General features: G+C 40.4%; 3 protein-coding genes, 1 long non-coding RNA gene and 2 pseudogenes across 4 annotated transcripts; 4 read left to right on the forward strand and 2 right to left on the reverse strand.

The window, feature by feature from the left end:
- The first annotated feature begins 1,252 nt into the window (after positions 1-1,252).
- Positions 1,253-2,238, forward strand: LOC130700803 (uncharacterized). Its single transcript, XM_057522790.1, has 3 exons — positions 1,253-1,350; positions 1,430-1,924; positions 1,986-2,238. The coding sequence occupies exons 1-3, from the start codon at positions 1,345-1,347 to the stop codon at positions 2,118-2,120; spliced, it is 636 nt and encodes a 211-aa protein (XP_057378773.1). The 5' UTR covers positions 1,253-1,344; the 3' UTR covers positions 2,121-2,238.
- A 722-nt stretch (positions 2,239-2,960) lies between these two features.
- LOC130700810 (uncharacterized) lies at positions 2,961-3,898 on the forward strand. Its single transcript, XR_009003886.2, has 2 exons — positions 2,961-3,551; positions 3,616-3,898. It is a non-coding gene; the product is annotated as an uncharacterized LOC130700810 (long non-coding RNA).
- A 2,359-nt stretch (positions 3,899-6,257) lies between these two features.
- Positions 6,258-7,867, reverse strand: LOC130700861 (ribosome biogenesis protein NOP53-like; annotated as a pseudogene).
- Positions 7,868-8,779: 912 nt separating this feature from the next.
- LOC130700800 (putative phospholipase B-like 2) lies at positions 8,780-10,762 on the forward strand (annotated as a pseudogene).
- Positions 10,763-16,864: 6,102 nt separating this feature from the next.
- Positions 16,865-18,167, forward strand: LOC130700804 (apolipoprotein D-like). The gene is made up of 5 exons (XM_057522791.2): positions 16,865-17,059; positions 17,174-17,307; positions 17,399-17,493; positions 17,571-17,666; positions 17,737-18,167. Exons 1-5 carry the CDS (start codon positions 16,925-16,927, stop codon positions 17,877-17,879), a joined length of 603 nt encoding a protein of 200 aa, XP_057378774.1. The 5' UTR covers positions 16,865-16,924; the 3' UTR covers positions 17,880-18,167.
- Positions 18,168-18,974: 807 nt separating this feature from the next.
- LOC130700801 (uncharacterized) lies at positions 18,975-20,553 on the reverse strand. Its single transcript, XM_057522788.2, has 4 exons — positions 20,459-20,553; positions 20,230-20,391; positions 19,751-20,142; positions 18,975-19,670 (listed from the first exon to the last, which is right to left on the reverse strand). The coding sequence occupies exons 2-4, from the start codon at positions 20,389-20,391 to the stop codon at positions 19,397-19,399; spliced, it is 828 nt and encodes a 275-aa protein (XP_057378771.1). The 5' UTR covers positions 20,459-20,553; the 3' UTR covers positions 18,975-19,396.
- Between the last annotated feature and the right edge of the window lie 344 nt (positions 20,554-20,897).

Genomic DNA, 20,897 nt, shown 5'->3' on the forward strand with positions numbered 1-20,897 from the left:
GAACCGAAATGGCGACTTAACGGAGAATAAGCAAGAGAATTTGACCGGAACATACAACCATCCGACACAGGTGACATTGCGTAAGCTGCTCGCTGAATTAGACAAGGAGAAACAGGAAAGGGAGCGGCAAAAGTCACAGCCCCAGGTCAAAGGGGCCACTCCATTTGTCGAGCAGAGGTATGGGCAACCAAATCCTCAATATCGCAATGATCCACCCGAAATAATTCAACCTCCCCGTCTTGATCTAAATTTGGTTTCCCCAAGGACGGAGTTAAATTCACCTTTGCAGTTATGTAACTTGAATTTATTTCCGCCTTTAGCGCAATGCGAATGATCTTCATTTCTTATTCTTGTCATCACTGTTCTGTCAGTGGAATTATCTTATCTTTTTGGCACGTAAAAAACCTAAAACATGTAACGACGTTTATCCCGTGTGGTACTCCAACTGAATTGAATGGCGAACCCGTACATGGAGTTGTTCATTGTCGCGAGATTGATTCTTCCATTCACTTTCCATTCTAATTGTCTTCCTCCGGCAAGCTTGTTTGCACGAGCAAGAGGGTAACGGTATAGCACTTATATTCATTAAAAGTGCTTGCCAACATTCTCTACCATGTTTACAACTGTTGGGAGGGGGCGATAGAAGATGAAAGTGTTGGTTGTTTTCATTTTTGCGACCGTGACACGACTACCTATACGGGGGATTTTATCCTTAAATGAGTCGTTCAATTTCAGTGGAGCAACACATGAGAAAACGTCGGTCATGTTTTAGGATCAAACTTTGGTTCCAAATTTGTTTTGTATTTGTTTTGTTTATTTCATCAATAAATGGATTCTGCTCCAAAAAAACCTGTGTTTTTAAATTTTTTAAAAATAGTATTAAGATAACAATCGAACGAAATCAAGTTACAGTTCAAGTTCGAGCGTTAAACACTTGGTCAATGATGTATTCATTTTTACTGGTAGTTAACAGGAGAATCGAAAGACATTATTCAATAAAGCTTTAAATATTAGAAAAAGTTATGTCATAAAAAATGAGAAAATCATCCTTGAACTGCGGACTTACATATGAATAAAACGAAAGGGGGGGGGAGAAAGTGAATAACAAACGAACCATGCATTACCAATTGCATTAGCTAAAAATTAAGGTAGATGTCATAGTCGCTCCCGCCATTTACCCTAAACTGAGACTGTCTGCAACCTTGAAAAACTAATTAACTCAAGTTGCTTCAGGCCAACAGGTGACTTGTGGGCTCAAGGTGGACATATAAAAGCGAGACGTAATGTTACATTTCATACGCAAATCAACTTTTATCTCCATCCACCAAACTACTCTATTTTGACATGAAGGTAAGGCAGTTCATTTTAAATTTATTAGTGTGTTTAAATTTTTAAGATGAATTTTATTTAATTTTTCTGTCGGAATTAGTCTGTACTTGTTACCTTGTCATTGCTGAGCTTGTTGGTTGTGTGCGATGCCTGGTTTCTCAATTTGAAATCTGACAAAAATGAGAAGCTGGCCAAAGTGACACCAGCACCGAACAAACGAAAGGTGATTCTTGTAGCCAAGCAGGTGTACGTGCCGATGTATGCCTCCGATGACACTGCTTCATCAGACATGTCCGGTCGTTTATTGCCCGTCTCTCCTGTACTGGCCACTTCTGGAGCTGTAGTGGGAGGACAACAACAACCGCTTGACTATTCTTCGATGTATTATCAACCTCCTGTTGTTGCGTATGCCATGTCCGGCCCAGCCTCAGGTGATGTGTCAGCAGCCTACACAGCTCCTTCAGCCTATGCTGCCCCAGTTCCAGTACCTGTCAACGTAAACGCAGCTATGCAGCCATATGCCTTCTATACTGGTGGGTATGGTGCTGCTGGCCCACAATACGTGCAATATGGTAGTGCAGCATCGGCACCTGAGGTATTATTAATTATTTTAATATGCGGAACAAAATTGCCATTTTTCTGTTTTGCGGAGAAAGACCTGGGTGATGCAGTATCCAGGTGGTGAGATTGTTCCAGCTGGATCTTATCCTCCAACAGGAACCGAGAGCGACGCAGTGACAGAAGAAGTTGCTGCTTCAGTGCAGCCAAGTGAAGCATACCCAAGTGTTTGACCGCATTGATTGCAATTTTGTTTTTACCTGATTTTTATTGTATTTTAATTTATGTGACTTTATGTAACGGACAAGATCGATGTGCGTTATGACAACGAATAAAAACGCTATGATTGTATTGGATTTCTGCTTGTTGAGAAATATTGGCGTGATCCACTCCTTGACTAGTACTAAGCGGACAAACCCAACTTAGCTGTGTCACCAGACATGAATGGAATGAGTAATTCAAAATAATTCCAGGTAAGGCCACGGACCACAATCAAACGCCCGATATATTTCCGAACGTTTATCTTCCACTGAACGATATCACTGAATGATAAAATATTGACGTGCATGGAATAATGAATAATTCTAAACTTTCTCTTCTGTTGTGTTGCTTCATTGCGAAAAATAAATCTCTCGTCCTAACGGTTGAGAAAATTTTTTAAAAACGAACGAGCAATTTTGTGACTGTCGTACATATTCATTCAAACTTGCAATTTCACTATCCATATGAAAACTAGGGCTTATGCAATACGGAAGAAAAAACGGCAACCAACTAGCATGGTTTCTGAATAGCTTTTGTTTTATTGGATGTGGCAAAAACTATCCTATGTTTAATAGTTTTTCGCATTCTTTCAGTGTTCTTTTGCAATGCAAAAATAAAAACCCTCGCGTTAGTTTTATCCATTCCTTGTACATATTATATACTTACTTTCTCTTTATGTCCGCTAGAATTGCAAAGTGTGAAATAGCTGCGCGGTTGACCATAGCAACGCTCAGAGTATTGACATGTTTTTAAAATAGCAATATCATTAATGGCCACCATGAAAACGAATGATGGAATCGCTAGGGGCCGGTGAAGTTGAAGGATTCTAGTGAGCGTGTTTGGTGAAAGTCTAACCTTTCTATTATTGCAGGGATATTTAACTAGGACGCAGATGCTGTTTGACGGCTTAATTTTTCCGCTTTCATTTTCGAAACTACGCAACAGTTTCCCTCACGGCCAATAGGTGGTCTAGAAATTTTTAATCAGCTGTTGAACTTCAAAACAACAGTCGACGATAAGCTTTTAGGGGGCGTTTCAGCATCGAAGAGAAACTAGAGAAAGATTTGCTGCATTTCAGAAGTTTTCAGTGTTTATATGCACTAAAGCAAATGTGAAAATGGCTAGTTTTGTTAATATGCTGCCGAAGTAAAATGTGCAAATGGCTAGTTTTTTTAGCCATTTAAAAATAATATGTCACTAGTAATTAACCTTTACGGCAAACAGGTTCCCCTTGATGTGCAAATGTGAAATCGGGTGTTAGTGCAAAATTGTGAATGGTATTAAGAAATGAAACTAGAAAATTCCCGTTAGCTCTGAGAACGCAGCTCAAGGGAACGATTCCTATTTCTGGCCGGATAAAAGTCCATTACAATGAACAATAACAATGATAATCTACAGTTAAGGTAAGTAATGATATATCTTTTGAAGAAATTGTACCCAATTTTTCCCTAATCACTCATCACTTAGATTCTTCTCAACTGACAAGATTGAGTGCCTCCAGTTGCAAGATAAATATGTGGGAGGATTCGGCAACGGCTGATGCCTGCCATATTATCGAACACCAGTATTTACTTTACTACCGTGGTTGAATAAGATTTACTTTTACATTATGTAGTACGTGCAGAAAGACATGCAGGTATTCCACTTGGTTATACTACTTATACAACAACAGGAGAAATATACACAAATCGTTTGTACAAATATATATAATATATGTAATAGAATAATATGCTTTTCTTTTCTTTTTCAAGCAATTTTGCATTTAATCATTTGCAATTTAAACTTTTTTTTTGTTTTCATTTTTTTGTTTGTTTTTTTATATTATTTTTTCAATGCTTTTAATTTAAATTTTCAATTATTATTAAAAAATTTAATGAAGTTGAAGCTGACACATCGTTAATTCTTTTTCGTAAAGAAATAATGGTCATCGTCCAACTTGTGTATAAATTGATATATAAAATTCACATGTTTGTATTAGAATTCGCTGTGAAACTCGATCCCCATTACGCCATGTATGAGATGGCGAAAATTAGACGCTGCGTCGCGGTTGATCTACAGTCATCCAGTCTACATGAGCTTATAAGGGGCAAAAAGAAACATCTTGTAAATGTAAGAAAGTTATCTCAAAAATGAGATAGTGTAGAGATTGTACATGCAACTATCACCTGTAATGATGGCGTGAGAAAATTATCATCATATTTTCATAAAATGAATCAATCCGATGTGGAACACATTGTTCATTTGTTATATTCGAAATTTTCGACGGTTCTCATCATCTATGGGCATCCAACACACACTATCAATTGACGATCGAGCCGCCAACCCGCCCTAGTCATTTAGGCAATGGCACATGCACTAAACGGAGGGAGAATTCAGATGTTTAGTTACGTTTATTATTAATGTTCGTTGATTGCTGTTGTATGTTGTAATTTTTATTTGGAAGTAAAAAATGAGCTTTGTTCATTCGAAAACTGTGTCTAGGAAAATGTGAAATTTTAGAAACCAATTCTTTGATGATTTGCTTTTATCGTAGATTATCCTGTACTGGTTTCACCAACACAGTTTGCGGTCAAATTTCTTATTAATTTGGTTGAAGTTTATTTATTAATGAATGATTACCCCTACAAAGTACTTGCGACATTGTTCTGGATAGTGCTCAGGTCGCACTTGTAAGGGTTTCGTTGGTCTTTAATTAAGAAAAAACTAATCTTCATATTATTGAAAACGAGGATGGAAACAAGTGTGGTATTGACCAGCAGTAATCCGCATGTAGACAAGATCTGTCCTTAAGTGGGATTAAATAAATTTCCGTCAGATGTTACGAAATACATATACATTTCCTGGACAATGGTGCCTTATTTGTTCCTGGACAATGGTGCCTTCAGTCATAGTCTAGTCAGCAACATTGGTCACCGTTTGGGTCAGATTACCCACATTCATCAACTCATCGTTATACCATCGATGAACTTTATTCTGCAAAGCGCACTCAACGCCATCCACGCTGATGAATATCACGCGTCGCGTTTGAGCTTCTACATCAAGGAAGCAACTGGAACAATATCCAACTCTCAGCTCGAAGCTTTAGAGTGTTTTACACTTCGTTACAGGGTTGGCTGGCCACTTAACCTGATACTCACTGAAGAAGTGATGGATGATTACAGCCAAACATTCTCGTTTGTCTTGCAACTAAGACTAGCTGCATGGGCGCTTGAAGACGTCTACGTCATCAACCTAATGAGGGATCCGCCCTCCCGTTGGCATTCAGTTCACATTGCGCGTCATTCGATTTATCAATTTGTTCAGACGCTGCAAAACTATGTCATGAATCAGCTTCTTACTCTTGCCTGGGTGAATTTCTAACAGAGCTGAAGAAAAATGGAGCTCGGTCTCTAGACGACCTCTACGAATTACATTCCAATTACGTCCATAGAGCTAAATCACGCCTGATACTCACGCCGAATAGCTGAGGTCAAATTTCTTATTAATTTGGTTGAAGTTTATTTATTAATGAATGAATACCCCTACCAAGTACTTGCGACGTGGTCTTGGACATTGCTCAGGTCACACTTGTAAGGGTTTCGTTGGTCCTTAATTAAGAAAAAACAAATCTTCATATTATTGAATAAAACGAGGAGTGAAACAAGTGTGGTATTGGCCAGCAGTAATCCGCATGTAGACAAGATCTGTCCTTAAATGGAATTAAATAAATTTCCGTCAGATGTTACGAAATACATATACATTTCATTTGTTCAATTATTCAAACCCAAAATTTTATATTCCACAAACTTTTTTTTGCTAATTATTCGACTGGGATGAGTTATCAAAGCGTTTCTCACCACTATGGCTCCCACGGCCATCGTAAAAAGTTGGACCATACATTTAAGTTAAAACACTATGGCCTCAACGGCCGCGTTAAAAGTATTACAATGACATAACCAACGGCTGATGCCTGCCATATTATCGAACGCCAGTATTTACTTTACTACCGTGGTTGAATAAGATTTACTTTTACATTATGTAGTACGTGCAGAAAGACATGCAGGTATTCGGGAAACTCTGGCTATAATACATTTTGCACAAGAAAAAAAAATAAGATAAATGAATAGGCGTACGCGACATATTTTCTTTATTGAAATGGCGATCGTGTCATTCATATTAAACGTGTCATCTCATTGTACGGGAGTTTTGTCCTTGTTACGATTGCCCACTTTAAGACCCTTAGGTTCAGAGTGGCTGCGTTTCGTAAAGACTTTATGCTTGTACTTGAACACGACCGTCTGTCGGATTCGCGGCTCAATTATGTTGCGTCGCTGCATAGACTTGTACCGATCGATCAAGACATGACCTGTATAAGGAAAGGTATTGTATATTAAAATAGAAGACATGCTTGCCTTTTAATCATTAATTTTATAGACGATACCTTCTGTCTTCAATCCACGTAAAGTGCCAGTAATCTCTTCGCTGAAGTTCACTTCAATTGGCGGGGGTTTGTACTTGTGTCGGCCCAGCATGGCTGGCTTAAACATTTTGGCCTCTTTCTCCTTCTTTCTTAATTCGATTCGCTTGGCAGTCAGCTCTTCAGACTTTCGAATTTCTCGGCAATTGACCTCAATCTAATGAGAAACGGATGAACAATAGGAAATGATATTCGTATTTAAACAGATGGACATATTCAAATTACCTGTAAAGTTCCAGTAAACGCTTTTTAGCTTCTTTCAGTTTCTTTCGCCGCATATCATGCCATTTAAGGGCTTTGGCCCTGATTTTCTGTTCGCGAATCTTGGGTTTGGTTTGACGAACGCAAGGAACGTCTTCGTCCTCTTCTTTGGCTGGCTCTTCTCCAACGGCCAAACCTTGCGTCATTTCGGACCACCATTCTTCTTAGTATTTAGTAAAGCGATTAGTATAACCAATCGCCCAAATATTTTTGCAAAAATTACTTCTTTTCTTTGTACTGGAATCTTCTTTAGCATTGGTCCTAGCCTTAGCCGAGTTCTGATTTCTTCCTTCATCCCTTTAGTCTTGAGATTATAAGCCTCTATCGATAAGGCTTGATGATCCTGGTAAGTTGGATTGTATGAAGTTCCTGGATGAGGATATTCCACTGGTTTAAGTCCTGTTGTTTTCAAGAACATAGTCTCTGGCGGCTGTAAATCCGTTTGCCAACTTTCTCCATTGTGTAAGTCTTTAACTGGTCTGACAAATCAAGTGCTGGTGCTTCTTTATCCCCAATCACGAAACTGTCGCCTGAATATAAACCACAATTACAATTTGTTATTTACAAAATTATGTATGACATGCCAACATCTCCCCGAAGATCAAAATCAAAAGTTGTACTCATCCTTTCTGGTTTCTTTTTGTCTGCTAATGCCTCAACATTCTCCTGATGTTGCTTCACAAACTGCAGAAGGCGAGTAGGAATTTTACCTTTGGCTCTCCTTCCCTCCATTACTTTTCTGAGAAGTGGATCTCCTCTTTCTTCTGGAAGTCGAACACGATTTCTAATACAAAAAGGGATTGGTAAAAACAAAAATAGTCCACATTGTTTACCTAAAAAGTTTACACATAAGGTGAATTAATGAAACAACAGGCATGTTGATGTTCAAACAAACCTCAACTAAGATAGAACTCGCAAATTTTGCTTTCAAAGTTGAACTGGTATTGGAATCAGACCTCCACAGAGCTTTCCAACCAACAGGTTCAAGTGTTTGTTCAGCATAGTAAACTATAATTTGCTGTACCTCCTGACCTTTAATAAAGTCTTTCTCTAGGTCAAAACATCTTTTTAGGTCCTCTACTATTTGCGCAGCGATCGTACGGCAAGAATATGCTGCTGTTTAGTCCCTGTCATCGTGTCATGTCAACTGAAGGAAATTAACGGAACCGGTACCGTAAGCTGGCCACGCGCGGCGCTAGGCTCCACTTTCCACCGTTTTTTCCACACATTTCAATTCTGCATTCGTTACCAAACAGTGGAAAGTGGAGCTCGGTTGGGGACGCCCCTCTGGCAATGCAGTTTTAGGCGCTGGAGGTATTGTGCTTTTGGAAGTCAATTATGTTTCGCGCATGTGGCGTTTAAAGCAGCATTCCACCGCCAATTATGGAAATTTGAATAATGAGTTGTGATCGTTTCCATTGTTCCCGTACTGCGAAAACTGAAAATTCGACACGAAACAATGAAAGGGTGAGTTAGACAGTGTTCGTGTGCGAACTTGGTCGTCACCCGAACACAGTGAACGGCCATCTTCATAATCCAAACAAAATTTTAAAAATTAAACACACAACGTGAATTTGGGAAGTCGGCTGAGGTGGTACGAACGTAATTTTCCACCACCATACATCTAGAAATGTAACCGATTTCCCAGGCCATTCCGTTGGCAAATTAATAAAAACAAACACCCTTGAGAAACGTGATGCGTTAGCCCCATAGCATGTTAGACTGTGTCACCCCTCTGACGTCTTCAGAAGACAAAAGTTATATTGGGTTAACCATTTATTAATTTTTTCTATTAATGCAGGGATATTTAACTAGGACGCAGATGCTGTTTGACGGCTTAATTTTTCCGCTTTCATTTTCGAAACTAAGCAACAGTTTCCCTCACGGCCAATAGGTGGTCTAGAAATTTTTAATCAGTTGTTGAACTTCAAAACAACAGTCGACGATAAGCTTTTAGGGGGCGTTTCAGCATCGAAGAGAAACTGGAGAAAGATTTGCTGCATTTCAGAAGTTTACACTAGTTGAAGCGTGTCTTTCGAAGAAGATGAACAATCTTCATCTTCCCTGTGTGTTGCTAAGCCTTAGCTTACTTTTGATTTCTGCCCAATCTGCAGAACTTATCCAAGAGAACGAATCAACAACAGCCTATGTGGTGTTTAATGAAAATAATGAAGAATTTGTAATTGTTAACAACGAGCCACCTCGCGACAAATACGTTGCTGGGGCAAAGTCACAAACTCCATTAACCAAACAGGGTATTTTCTACTTGAAATGTATAAGAATGTACTATATCTTATTGTTAATTATACTGTGTCACAGATGGCAAATTTTGAGGTCTGGACCAATGGGAACTTTCCAGATACTATGCAATCTAAGGCAGCTGGCTTCCTAGAAGGTTATCTTACCCATGAGCTTATCTATTTCTCGCACTTGAATACCCTTCAAGATTATTGTCAGGGGCGTGATGGCTACTGTAGCAAGCTCCGTACTTTTCTGACTACAAATACAAAATGGGTTAACAAGATGTACAAAAAACTGAGAAACACAAGTCCATTCTGGCATCAGGTATTAGTCACCCACAGCCTATTTAGTTATCTTATCTTGTAAATAATTGTTTTAAATTTCACACCATTCTGAATTGCGTAAAATGTGATTCTTTAGGTTGGTTTGTTCTATGAGCAAATGGAAGGAATGGCAACTGGTTGGGAAAAAGCCGCAGTTAATGCTGGCCATTCAATGGGAAGCTATGGATTTCTGTAAGTTAACATTAATATAGCAAATGTTTTAATATTTTTCATACATAAATCTCTTCTATCTTCGTTCAAAGTTGGTTCAATATCTTTGGAGATATGGAAGAGTTTGAACAAATGTTTGTTCATCGACAAGTGAACAAGGACTGGCGACTAAATAAAGTTGGTCGACGTCATATGGTTGCGTCGTGCTCCGCCTTAATCAAAGTGCTTCCCGAAACATCAGACATCTACACTTCCCACGTTACATGGAACGGTTACGAATCATTGATCAGAATTTTGAAGAAATACAGCCTGGAAGTACATCAAACGGCCGACGAAAACTCAGCACTTATTCCAGGCCATTCCATGTCGTTTTCTTCTTACCCGGCCTGTTATACTCAGGAGACGATTTCACCGTCATTTCTTCTGGCCTCGTTTCCATGGAAACTACCATTGGAAATAACAGTAAACGTTTTCATGATTATGCATATTGCATAGAGATAAATGATTATTTTTTTCATACTTCCAGACGAAGAGCTATTCAAGTACATCAAACCCACCGGACAAGTTCTTGAAGGAGTTCGGTCCATGGTCGCAAATCGCCTCGCTTCAACCGGTATTAGAGCCTTTTAGCTTAAAGTAATGCAGTGCCTTGACCATTTCATTATTGATGATAAAGGCAAAGAATGGACAGGTGTTTTTGGACGGCATAACAGCGGCACTTACAATAATCAATGGATGATTGTCAATTATAAACTCTTCAAGCCTGGCAAACCTCTTCGCGATGGTCTCTTTTGGGTTCTCGAACAGTTGCCGACTCTAATTGAATCTCGAGATATGACTGACGTGTTGAGAACCAAATCTTTTTGGCCATCGTATAACAGCCCATATTTCCCCACCATCTTTAATCTTTCTGGCACACCAGCACTCGTGGAAAGTACGGTGATTGGTACACGTACGATAAAACGCCTCGTGCGCTCATTTTCAACCGTGACCAGTCCAAAGTCACCGACGTTCGTTGGTGAATGATATTTAAAAATCAATATCTCTGTGAATTCAATGAAAACCACAGCCTATAATCGAAATTGAACGCTGATTTCAAGAATGTGATTGCCTTTCTTGAATAATGAACCGTTTTGGAAATATACGGCATTATAGTTCTGTATCCCGCTAGCGGTGTAATTTGTTGGCGCACAAATTTGCTACCCAAATTTTTATGTTTATTTTATTTTTTCCTTATCTAGTTGTGAAATATGAAAAACGGGAATTTTTCTTAAAATCTGCGCACGAAAAATATGTATTTCTATAAAGTAACGTTGATGGACGTAGTATTATACCACATATTGTATCAGTACTACATATAATAATAAATCAATCAGTCTTGCTCCAGCTCTACCTGCCAGAAGGCAACACGGTATCAAAAAGATTACAAGTCAGAAAGCGGATGACATTTTGTCATTCTTGTCCCTCCATCAGCCTAAAATCAGGCAGAGTCCTAGAATAAGGCAGTACGTCCTTGTGTACGCCTCACGAAATATGCTGTTCCGTAAGGTATCTTTGAACTTGCCGCCACGAAGAGAGAGAAACCTAAAGACTATCGTGGTAAAAACACAGATATTTTACTGTTGCTACGAAAGATGTCGTGGCAATACAGTTTTTTCCGTCATGCAACGGCAGCCTTTCGTGACAATAGATTTAATGAAATGCATGCCCAATTTGGATACAACGTGAAAAGAATACCTGTGCTTATGTAAAAGCTTTCTCTTGCAAAGAACACCGTTTTTGCTCACTACCAAGCCTATTTTCCATTGCTACGACATCGATGACGTAAAATGCGAGTCCATCACGAACGCGTGACGATTTTAACTCCGTGTAAACGTGCAATTCTTCATTTAAAAAAATTAAAATAGCAAATGAAAGTCAGGTCCGTATGACTAGGGCTTCGTGGTCAGCATGCAAATTTTAATCGTCAATCTCCATTGTGACATTTTCCCACCTCACAAGCCTTAGCGTACGCGCACTGTCGTTCTCTGTGCAAGCACACCATACATTGTCACTCCTGGCAGTTCTATATAAAAGCCTAGACACACCCTTTAATGTACAAACCTTAAACAAAAGGCAGCAGTGTAAAATAGTCCGTGCGTGTTGGCATTCTAATGAGACTCGACATCCGACTGCTGCCTCGACCTTCTTCCGCTCATCCATTCCGACAGCGCTTTCAAACTAACTCTCATCAGCGTCACTTTATCGCCAAAGCTTTTGACAGATGCCGTGCAAAAGCAATAGATGACAAGGCTCTCCCAGTGGCAAGCGTACAGAGCTACCCTTTAACTTCCAGGAAAATGTTGAAGCGAAAACTAACAGGTCCGTTCGAGTGCTGAAATAGGATCACATTTCACAGTGTGCGTAACGTTTCCATTGAAAAGAAAGGCACAATTTTTTCCTACTAACTTTAGTTATTACTTTGTTTCTTATTAATAATTTAATGAATCTATGCGCTTGTAAGTTTGACGGCACCTAAAAAGGAAAAGTGAATATTCGTGTATAACGTATCCCCGTCTGTGATTGACCTCTTGCAAGTTTTGGATCCATCTACCTGATATCGAAGCGTGACGGTAAACAATGACCACATCGAACATCAAAAAAGAAAACACACAAATGAGAAGAAGAAAAGAAAAAAACCTCGTCTTTTAACTAGCAGAGGCACAACTTCACGGACCGCTCGTTTCGGTGCCGCCTCGCCGCACATTTGACAGGAACTCTATTAACTGACCGCATAATGCATCCTTACCGCCCATTTCGAACACGCTATATCTCTTCCTGGTGCTACATATCTGTGCACTGATGGATGGCATTACCTGGCAAGGCCGATTGATTCGGTTGGCAACGACAGGCTACAGATCGCAACACACGGATGTCTTATGTAAGTCGATAGGGAAACAGTAAAACCCCAGGCTCACCCGAACTGAAAATAAGTAGAAGCAAAAATGCAAGAGAAACAAAAAAATGGTAATACGATTAGGAGCAATCCTATATCAGTTGGAATCCACGTTTCTATGCCGCGCTAAAATCGCATATGGAACAACAGTCGGAAACACAAGAGAAATGGCACAAGAAGGCTTCTTGTGGCATCAGTATAACTGTCAGCGAGGCTGAAGCTTGTTCCATCTGATGTGAAGCCTTTTATTCCAGTTAACTTTTTCCGTTTTCTTTTTTTTTTTTAAGATTGGCGTAGAGACACACCTCCCCAAACACGTTTGTTTCTTTTCTTCTGCACACTTCTAGTTTTTAACAAAGCCATCTTGCCCTGCAAATGGTGTGTTGAATCTTTGCTTTTACTTCCTACGGATCATCAACACCCTTGCGCTTCCGCAAACCGTTCAACGCAGACAATCATCACGGAAGCAAAACCAGGTGGATGTTACGCGCATTGCTATTGGATAATATGTATTACGCAACATTGGGGGGATCAATTTGCTGGAATTCCATATCGGATAGATGCAAGACCTTTCAACTCCGTGGGCGACATTTGCATAGCACTGCAGCCAGCGTGAAACGTAATTCCGTTAAAGTTCGCTTGAAGGTGTCCCGTGTTACATTCATCTTTTCCTAAACATGATATTATATTTCTGGAACAGATTGACCCCGTCCGTTGCATATAAGGATTCAAACCTGGGGAGATTACGGGTTGCCTCCCACCACGTTATTTTTTTCCAAACGTAGAGATTTACGTTTGTAAATCCACTCGATTTCGTTTTTCGAATAGGGAGACCTACAGTACTTTAATTGGATTCCGAAGGAACGCATTATGACATTGGGTGGAAGGGGATTTATCGATGCAAACCATTATCAAGAGAGTCCCTAGCTATATCGCTCGTACGATGATGGCCAGAGTAAACTTATGGTAGGTCATTTCCGACCCATCCTGGCTATTACATCTACACGTCCATCAAATTCTATGGCTGCCGTATCGAACGCTAGGAATACAGTGGCATTTCAGACCTGATTTTAGCTAGATGACACACAAACAAATCATATAAATCTTCATCAAAGTCTATCGGACGTGATTCGGAAGTGAGTTCATTTCCTGATATACACACCGTTTACTGTGCTAGCGTGTTTCTAGATATCACCCAATGCTCGTGATTTTTGATTTAAAAAAACCGACCCTCCGATGTCCCGTGCTGCTTGTGAGCCCATAATGCACGTGGGGATAGAGATCGGTTAATGTTCATTCATCTTTCATGATGAGGGCCGTGCACGAGAGACGGCATATAGACACCGACAATAGTTTCTTTCCCCAATGGCGTCGGCGTTCACAGTGCTGAAGATGCATATCTTCTTTGTATTGGGCAACCCCTCTGGTGTGTCTGCATGTTACGAGAAATAATACGAACTGACTGTGTGTCTGTCCGTACACAGCGAGGAGGGAGTAGGGTCCTTATGGCAATTCCCTTCAGAATGGATCGTAACACAAAAACAAGGTGGGGCGGGTTCGATCCTTCAATGCCCGATATTTCCCCATCTCTCAAGCCTCGCATACCTTGCGGTTCGTTTAACTGTTTGAGCATTGAAATCGAACTGGTGTCTAACGCCGTTCGGTAGTCTGGGGGGCCAAATGTTATAGGGACCCAAACGGAACGTATAAATGAAACCGTCCGTATTTGGAGATAACAAATTGGCAAAGGCGAAATGACAATTGTATAGGGATTGTCTCATTTCATGTTTAATTTTCCTGTCCGTCTATGTCTTTTAAAAAAAAATATCATTTGAAACATGATTCATATGCGTGGTCGTCATTTTCAAATGGAAAGGTGTAATTACGCGGCCATCTTTTCCGTTTCTTAAGTGGCCGGCACAAAAAACTACAGACCCGTTTTTCCAAAACGTTTCATTATCCAAGAAAGGAAATCACATTATTGAAATCAGCGTTCAATTTCGATAATAGGCTGAATTTTGAAATTAACGGCACCGGTACCGTAAGCTGGCCACGCGCGGCGCTAGGCTCCACTTTCCACTGTTTTTTCCACACATTTCAATTCTGCATTCGTTACCAAACAGTGGAAAGTGGAGCTCGGTTTGGGGTATTACGCCCCTCTGGCAATGCAGTTTTAGGCTGTGGAGGTATTGCGCGCTGACAGGCCGTTATTATAGTAGGCCATGGGTTGATACGAGATCATCGGGTTCCAGCATTTCAGATGAATCGGGTGGGCATTTATATAATGAGAACATTACCCCTTCGTTGTTTTAATGAGCTGTTTTCGTTTAGACATATGCTTTCGCATTTTGCGACTTTACCTGCAAGTCTGTCGTTTTTTGTTGACGTGAAGGACTTTGAATGGTCTGAAGCTTGCTAATGAATGTCGGTCGCATTATCGGTATAAGTCTGTGCATGTTTCTTAGTTTTGCTTAGTCCAACGGAATGCTCTGGGAAATCGGGGCCATTTCTGGATATATGGCGGTGTAGGATTAAGTTCGCACCACCTCCACCAAAGGTTCATTTGGACTCCCCAAGCTTCACGTTGTGGGTTTATTTTAAATGAAAATTGAATGAGTATGGTATTTCATTTTACCGGAACCAAACTAAAATTTGCATTCGGAATCCTCCCAAATGCAGGTTGACAAACATAAATGTCTTCCAAAACAATCATGGCTATCGGTAACCTCAGGAACCACCGTAAGTTGCTATGATGGGTCCGGGTTATTTTACTTTATCGCATTTCACATCGGAAATTCAAAAAATGGCAACTAATACGCAGCGTGCTTTGTTCAATTTGTTTCACAAAGACGATGCAACGTCAGGGTATCGTTTTGCTTTACACTTCCCCCGCTCTTCGTTGAGCTGGACAGATGAGTTCGTTTTTGTACCATGAACCATAGTCTGGCCTGCCACATCTAACACCGTCATCTAAGAATGGGCATGCGGCAATAAAATGAAAAGGTTCCGCGTCCACAGTTTGAACAGACGCCTTTTTGTTATTCAACCTTGAAAACACAATTAAAGACCCTGAGGTTGAAAGACGACGACTGCAGCCAAGTATTTCTCCTGTCGCCTACCAAGGTCCTGCATAGTTCTAGCCCGTTTTTGGATTGAAGGAACAGGCACACTGCGGGTGGGTTATGGTTCGCGAAACGCGAAAAAGAAAAAAAAAATCTATTTCGTAAAATTTTTTTGAATTTATATCCGTGCAAAAACGTGATGTGTCGATTTATCAAGGACGTATCCTAAAAAAAAAGTGAAATTAAAGAGATAAATATTTTCTGTCACATTCCCAATATTTCTAACGTACTAAAAATATCGATAGATATTTAAATGAGAAAAAATAAAAAAAATAAAGCGAACAAGAAAATGCCTGATTGATTGTTATCAACCAGCATTTCTCGTTTGCGAGCATTGGGAGAAAGAAAAAAAAAATTAAAACAAAATAAAACCTTCCGTTGAGATAATACCTATCGGGCGATTCATCTAAATAAACCTGACGGGCTGAATCGATAGATCATCCGACAACCATCGCACATCACATTTATGAGGTAGGAATTCCCGATATCCGAACAAAAGGATTTTAATACAAGGAGATGAATAATGCTTCTTTCAATAAGGTATAACATATAAAAACACACCCAACCGAGCTGCTAATCCAACGAAACTGAAATCGATCGGGCGCGTTGATGTTTGTGTGTGATGTACTGGCGGACTTGGCCGCGTAACTCCAAGGGTTTCATTTCCACCTTCAAGGTTGAAAGAACAACAAACACGATTTTTTATTTTTTATTTTCTTGAGTTCTTTTTCTTCTCCCAAAAAAAGCTATACATGTGGCATGCATGCCCATTTCCAGTTGAATAAGCGGTGGGTCCTTTCTCGCGCAGCGTGAAACAACTGCTCCGACCTCTGATGCGGGCGTGATGACGACGACCGAGACGGATTGAAGGCAATGTCGACGAAGACTTGGCAGGTAAAAACAACGTGATCGTGCCTCTCGATAGCATTCGACGAAGAGGGAAGACTCTTTCAGTTTTGAATTGATTACCTCCTGCTTATAGAAAGACGAAACGCGAGGGTCTCGCCGAGCGATCCGTGAAACAATTACATCCCACCACGCATGTTTAAATACATTATTCTTCCCTCCCGCCATTCCGAAACGCAGCGGGGTTCTTTGCCCTGCGTCGGTTACTAACCCAAGTGCTGGAAGCGCCGTTTATCGTGGTCCAAGGTGCGAGGCGTGAATTCCCGTCTTGCACTGTATATATATAAAGAAACGTGCAACACTCGAAGTCTGGACTAAACCGTTGGTGTCTGTTATCCCGAGAACATCAAAACAAGCAACGATGGCGAACTTGTGTGCTTTTATATCGCTGGCTGCATTTCTGGCTGTCGGAATACCATCGCTCGTGATGGGCCAGGTAGTCTTACCCGGTGAATGCCCAAAATACCCGACACAGGCTCGCTTTAATCCAGCTCAGGTACAATTTTTTTCTCTTCGAAAATGTAAATTGTTCGTTTAGTGTTGAGGACGTTTTGCAACGAGTTTTTGATCGTGTTGTTGTCATTTTCTTTTTTGTTTTGATCGTGTTTAGTTCATCATTTCGCGGTGGTACGAGATCAGCCGGTATCCATCGGCCTTTGAAGACGACACCAGGTGTTCTGTGGTTGACATAAAGCCCTCGAAACAAGGTGCCCTCAAGATGACTTTCAAAGGAATCAGCACTACGTGAGTTTCTCTTCTTGTGAAACATATGACTGATTGTAAGCGATCGTGACTTTTGCGCTATGTTAATACTTGTGTTTGTGTTACGCAACAGGGATGGTGGCGCTACAGCGGCCGCGGGCAATGCTTACTTCGACTACGGTGAATTGAGCAAATTCCTCGTTCAGATGCCCGTCATTAGCTGGAATAGTAAGATTTTTTTTTATTCACACGATTACTTTAAATAATTTCAAGTTTAAAAAAAAATGTATTTTCTTCGTACGCAGCAACTGTGGACATTCGTTTCTGGATTATTGCCACTGATTACACGAACTACGCGGTGGCCTGGAGTTGCGATCCTCTTTGCACCGGATTCCGACGAGGTGATTATTACATCACATTTCAAAATTTTTTTTTGGCGAATTTCTAATTGATTTCTTTTCTTCCGTCTAGAACAACTTTGGGTTTTGGGCAAGCAAACGACATTGCCAGCAGCGGTTTGGGACACACTCAACACGCAGTTCTTCGCCAAAGGACCTTTCAAAGCGAGCAATCTGGTTCCGGTCGATCAGAAAGACTGCCCACCCATTTTGTAGAGACTCAACAGGAAAAAAGGAGTGCAAAAAATCTTTCTGTTTAGACGTCGGGATTAACGAGGTGTTAATGGAAAAATTCGCTTATCGGAAATCACAGATCGTAATCGTCCTTTCTTCATGACTTTTCACAATTATTGTTTCGTTACTTTCGGATGAGTGGGATCTGGATGGTAGCTTGGGTGGGCAGGTACGGTACATGCAATATAAATAGCTAAAAAAAAAAGTCTTCCTGTTTGTAGAATGATACGTATACGATCAAGACAAATACAATATACAGTTGATAATGGCCATCCGTGAATTTCTGTTTTCTTGTTCGTCTATACCTAGCTCGTCTATGTAAACACCTTTTTTGTTTAAATTGCGAGGTGTTGTTTGACTAACTCGCGGCTTTTCCCATTTCTAAAGCTATGGCATGGAGCCTTTGCTTATTGAACAAGCATATCGTGTATGCAAAACCGGCCCTTCCTTAACCTTCGAAAAAATGTCGTAATTAATGCTGAGACGATACATCGCCTAACGTTGACGCTTAATGGCTTCTATTTATGACCCGACTAAAACCGTACACACACGATTTTTATCTATAGGTTTTTCCTATTCAACGAAATATCTCTCTATTGAAAATACCTCCTCAAAAACCATATAGCATCGAAATGTTTTAAATGACTTCTCTAATCTGTCGTGCAACAGGGTGCATATATATCGCAACAATCAGAGAAAACGGAACCGTAAAAACGTCGGCTTGGTAGACACAGATCTTTCCATTTGACGCAAAGCCAGTCATGGAAAACCCATACAAGGCGATGCTTGTGATATCTACAGAGAAGACGTTCATCACGGTAACGATTGCTGTGGGGGGTCGACGAACTCATCGCCATCGAACTTCGTGCGTTACGTAAAGATGAATGTGTAACCGCCGTCAAGCGTTCGCGAAGGGTACACTTGTGAAAGGTCAAGATTTTTTTGCGTAGTCTACTGGGCGTGCCAATCCTTGTGCGTTAAATTTTTAAAAAATAAACGTTAAGTATAGGACATAAATTAAAGAAGATTGTAAACATCACTCGTTAAGAGAGGCGAATAATGAATAGATTTACAGTATTTTTCATTCGAATGTTAAAAAATTATGTATTAAACTATTTTTTTGTGTGTACACATTTTGCGGAGTAAGGCGAGCAACAGGAGAAAAAAATAAATCCGAATGGAAACATAAAGTTTTCCTCTGTATCTTCACAACAAAATGTCGTAGATGTTAATTGTAACTGTCATTGTTTTCTAATTAAATTAATGATCCAGACTTACGAACTGGTCATCCTCGATGGCAATTCGAGGATAGGCAATTCAGCTGAACGTCATGCAAAATGGAACAGATAAATAGAGAGATTATTACCCCCCGAAAAGAAGCGAAAACTTGTAAGCAATTTTAATCTCTCGACAAAGGCTAAGTTTGTCAAAGAGCATTTAAAAAGAAAACAAAAATGCATGAAACGTGGGGAGTATAAAATATTCAAAGATTCGGTGGCCTAACATACTGCAAAACCTGCTGGCATGCATAACAGTTGTGCTTGCCCACTCAAATTCACTGTTTTCTTCAGGGTCGTAGTGGAAAACGAGTAGGATGTGGAGGTTAAGGTAACAGTCAGTACCAGGCTCAAACCACGTCGTTGACGCGCGTTAGCCCCTCCAACGCGAAATATTTGGCGATGATCTTCTCCAAGAATTTCCTGCGACGACCTTAGTTCAGGCTTGACATCGTCATACGTGACAAAGTTGGGTGCGACGCTGCTTGTGGCCCATCTAAACATAAATGACGTCATTTTAAGAATGCATAATGATTCGCAAAAAAAAAAGGTTATTTATTTTTTTTCTAAACGTACGGTAAAACTCGAGTCGGCGATATTGAATCATCAAATTGTGTTTCGATTTGCCTCTCCGGCCGGTCGATGTCGCGTCTTCGACGACCACAGGTCGTCGTTAATACCACAGGGGCTCCTCCGGCTCCTGCTTGGGTAAGAAACTGCGTAGCAGGAATGCACGACTGTACTGTGGCAAGCACGGCCGTTGACGTTACGACAGAAAGTGCTGTGGTCGTTAAGGTTGTGACGGTCACAGGTCGAAAGTTAAACGGGAACAGCGAATTGGGAAATACGCTGGTAACGAAAAATTTCTTTTGCGCTTTCCTGGCACTGCTAAAGGGGATTCTCGCCTGGACGTCGGTTATGGAAGACGCAATTTCATCATCGTCATACGTACTCAGAGAATCTGCTAACTAAATTTAAAAATGAAAATTTAATTTTTGAACAAATTTGAATCGTGAAAAATTTCGAAAATTGTTTCAGAACAACGGCGTACATACCTCAAAGTCGTACGCAGATTTGGCAGAAAGCTGTTGGTCATTTTCATCGTAATTGTTGGAGAGAAATAGGCGCGGTGAGTGACGATAGAATGGTGACCACGGGTATCCTTGTTGGTAAGTAACCCCCACGAAGCAAATGAGAAGGATCAAAGTCAATTTCATCTGCAAAAAAAAAAGCAAACAAAAATTATAAAGAAATAGAAAAAAAGCAAAGCAAGAGAATATTTACCTTCGTAAAGTCAATGAGGGCGCAAACGAACTGGACAGTGGTTGGCAAGGAGCCTCCTATTTATATTGGAGCAGGATGCAGACAGGTAAAGTCCCCTTCTCACTTCCGAACCGATCTTATCGCAGTCCAACAGTGTTGTTTCAAAGTCGTGAAATCAAATTGATGCCTTTGACTAGTTGACATTCATAACCATCGCGTTATATTTTGACAGTCTCTGTAGTGGGTGTTTTGGTGGTGATGTATCGATCCTTTTCCGAATGAATCTCGCTGTTTGGTGTAGTTAATCTTACAAGTCTGTGAGGAGTGCCATTTTTTTCCCCCATCATTTGCCTCATCGAATTTCAACAAACTACCATTCAAAGATTAGTTTGTTAGAGCCAAACGCGGTACGCTTGGAACGACCGCAGCTTAATTGCTTTACCCGCGACAGGCGCGCGAG

The sequence above is a fragment of the Daphnia carinata genome, chromosome 9, assembly GCF_022539665.2.
Source record: "Daphnia carinata strain CSIRO-1 chromosome 9, CSIRO_AGI_Dcar_HiC_V3, whole genome shotgun sequence".
Taxonomy (NCBI): domain Eukaryota; kingdom Metazoa; phylum Arthropoda; class Branchiopoda; order Diplostraca; family Daphniidae; genus Daphnia; species Daphnia carinata.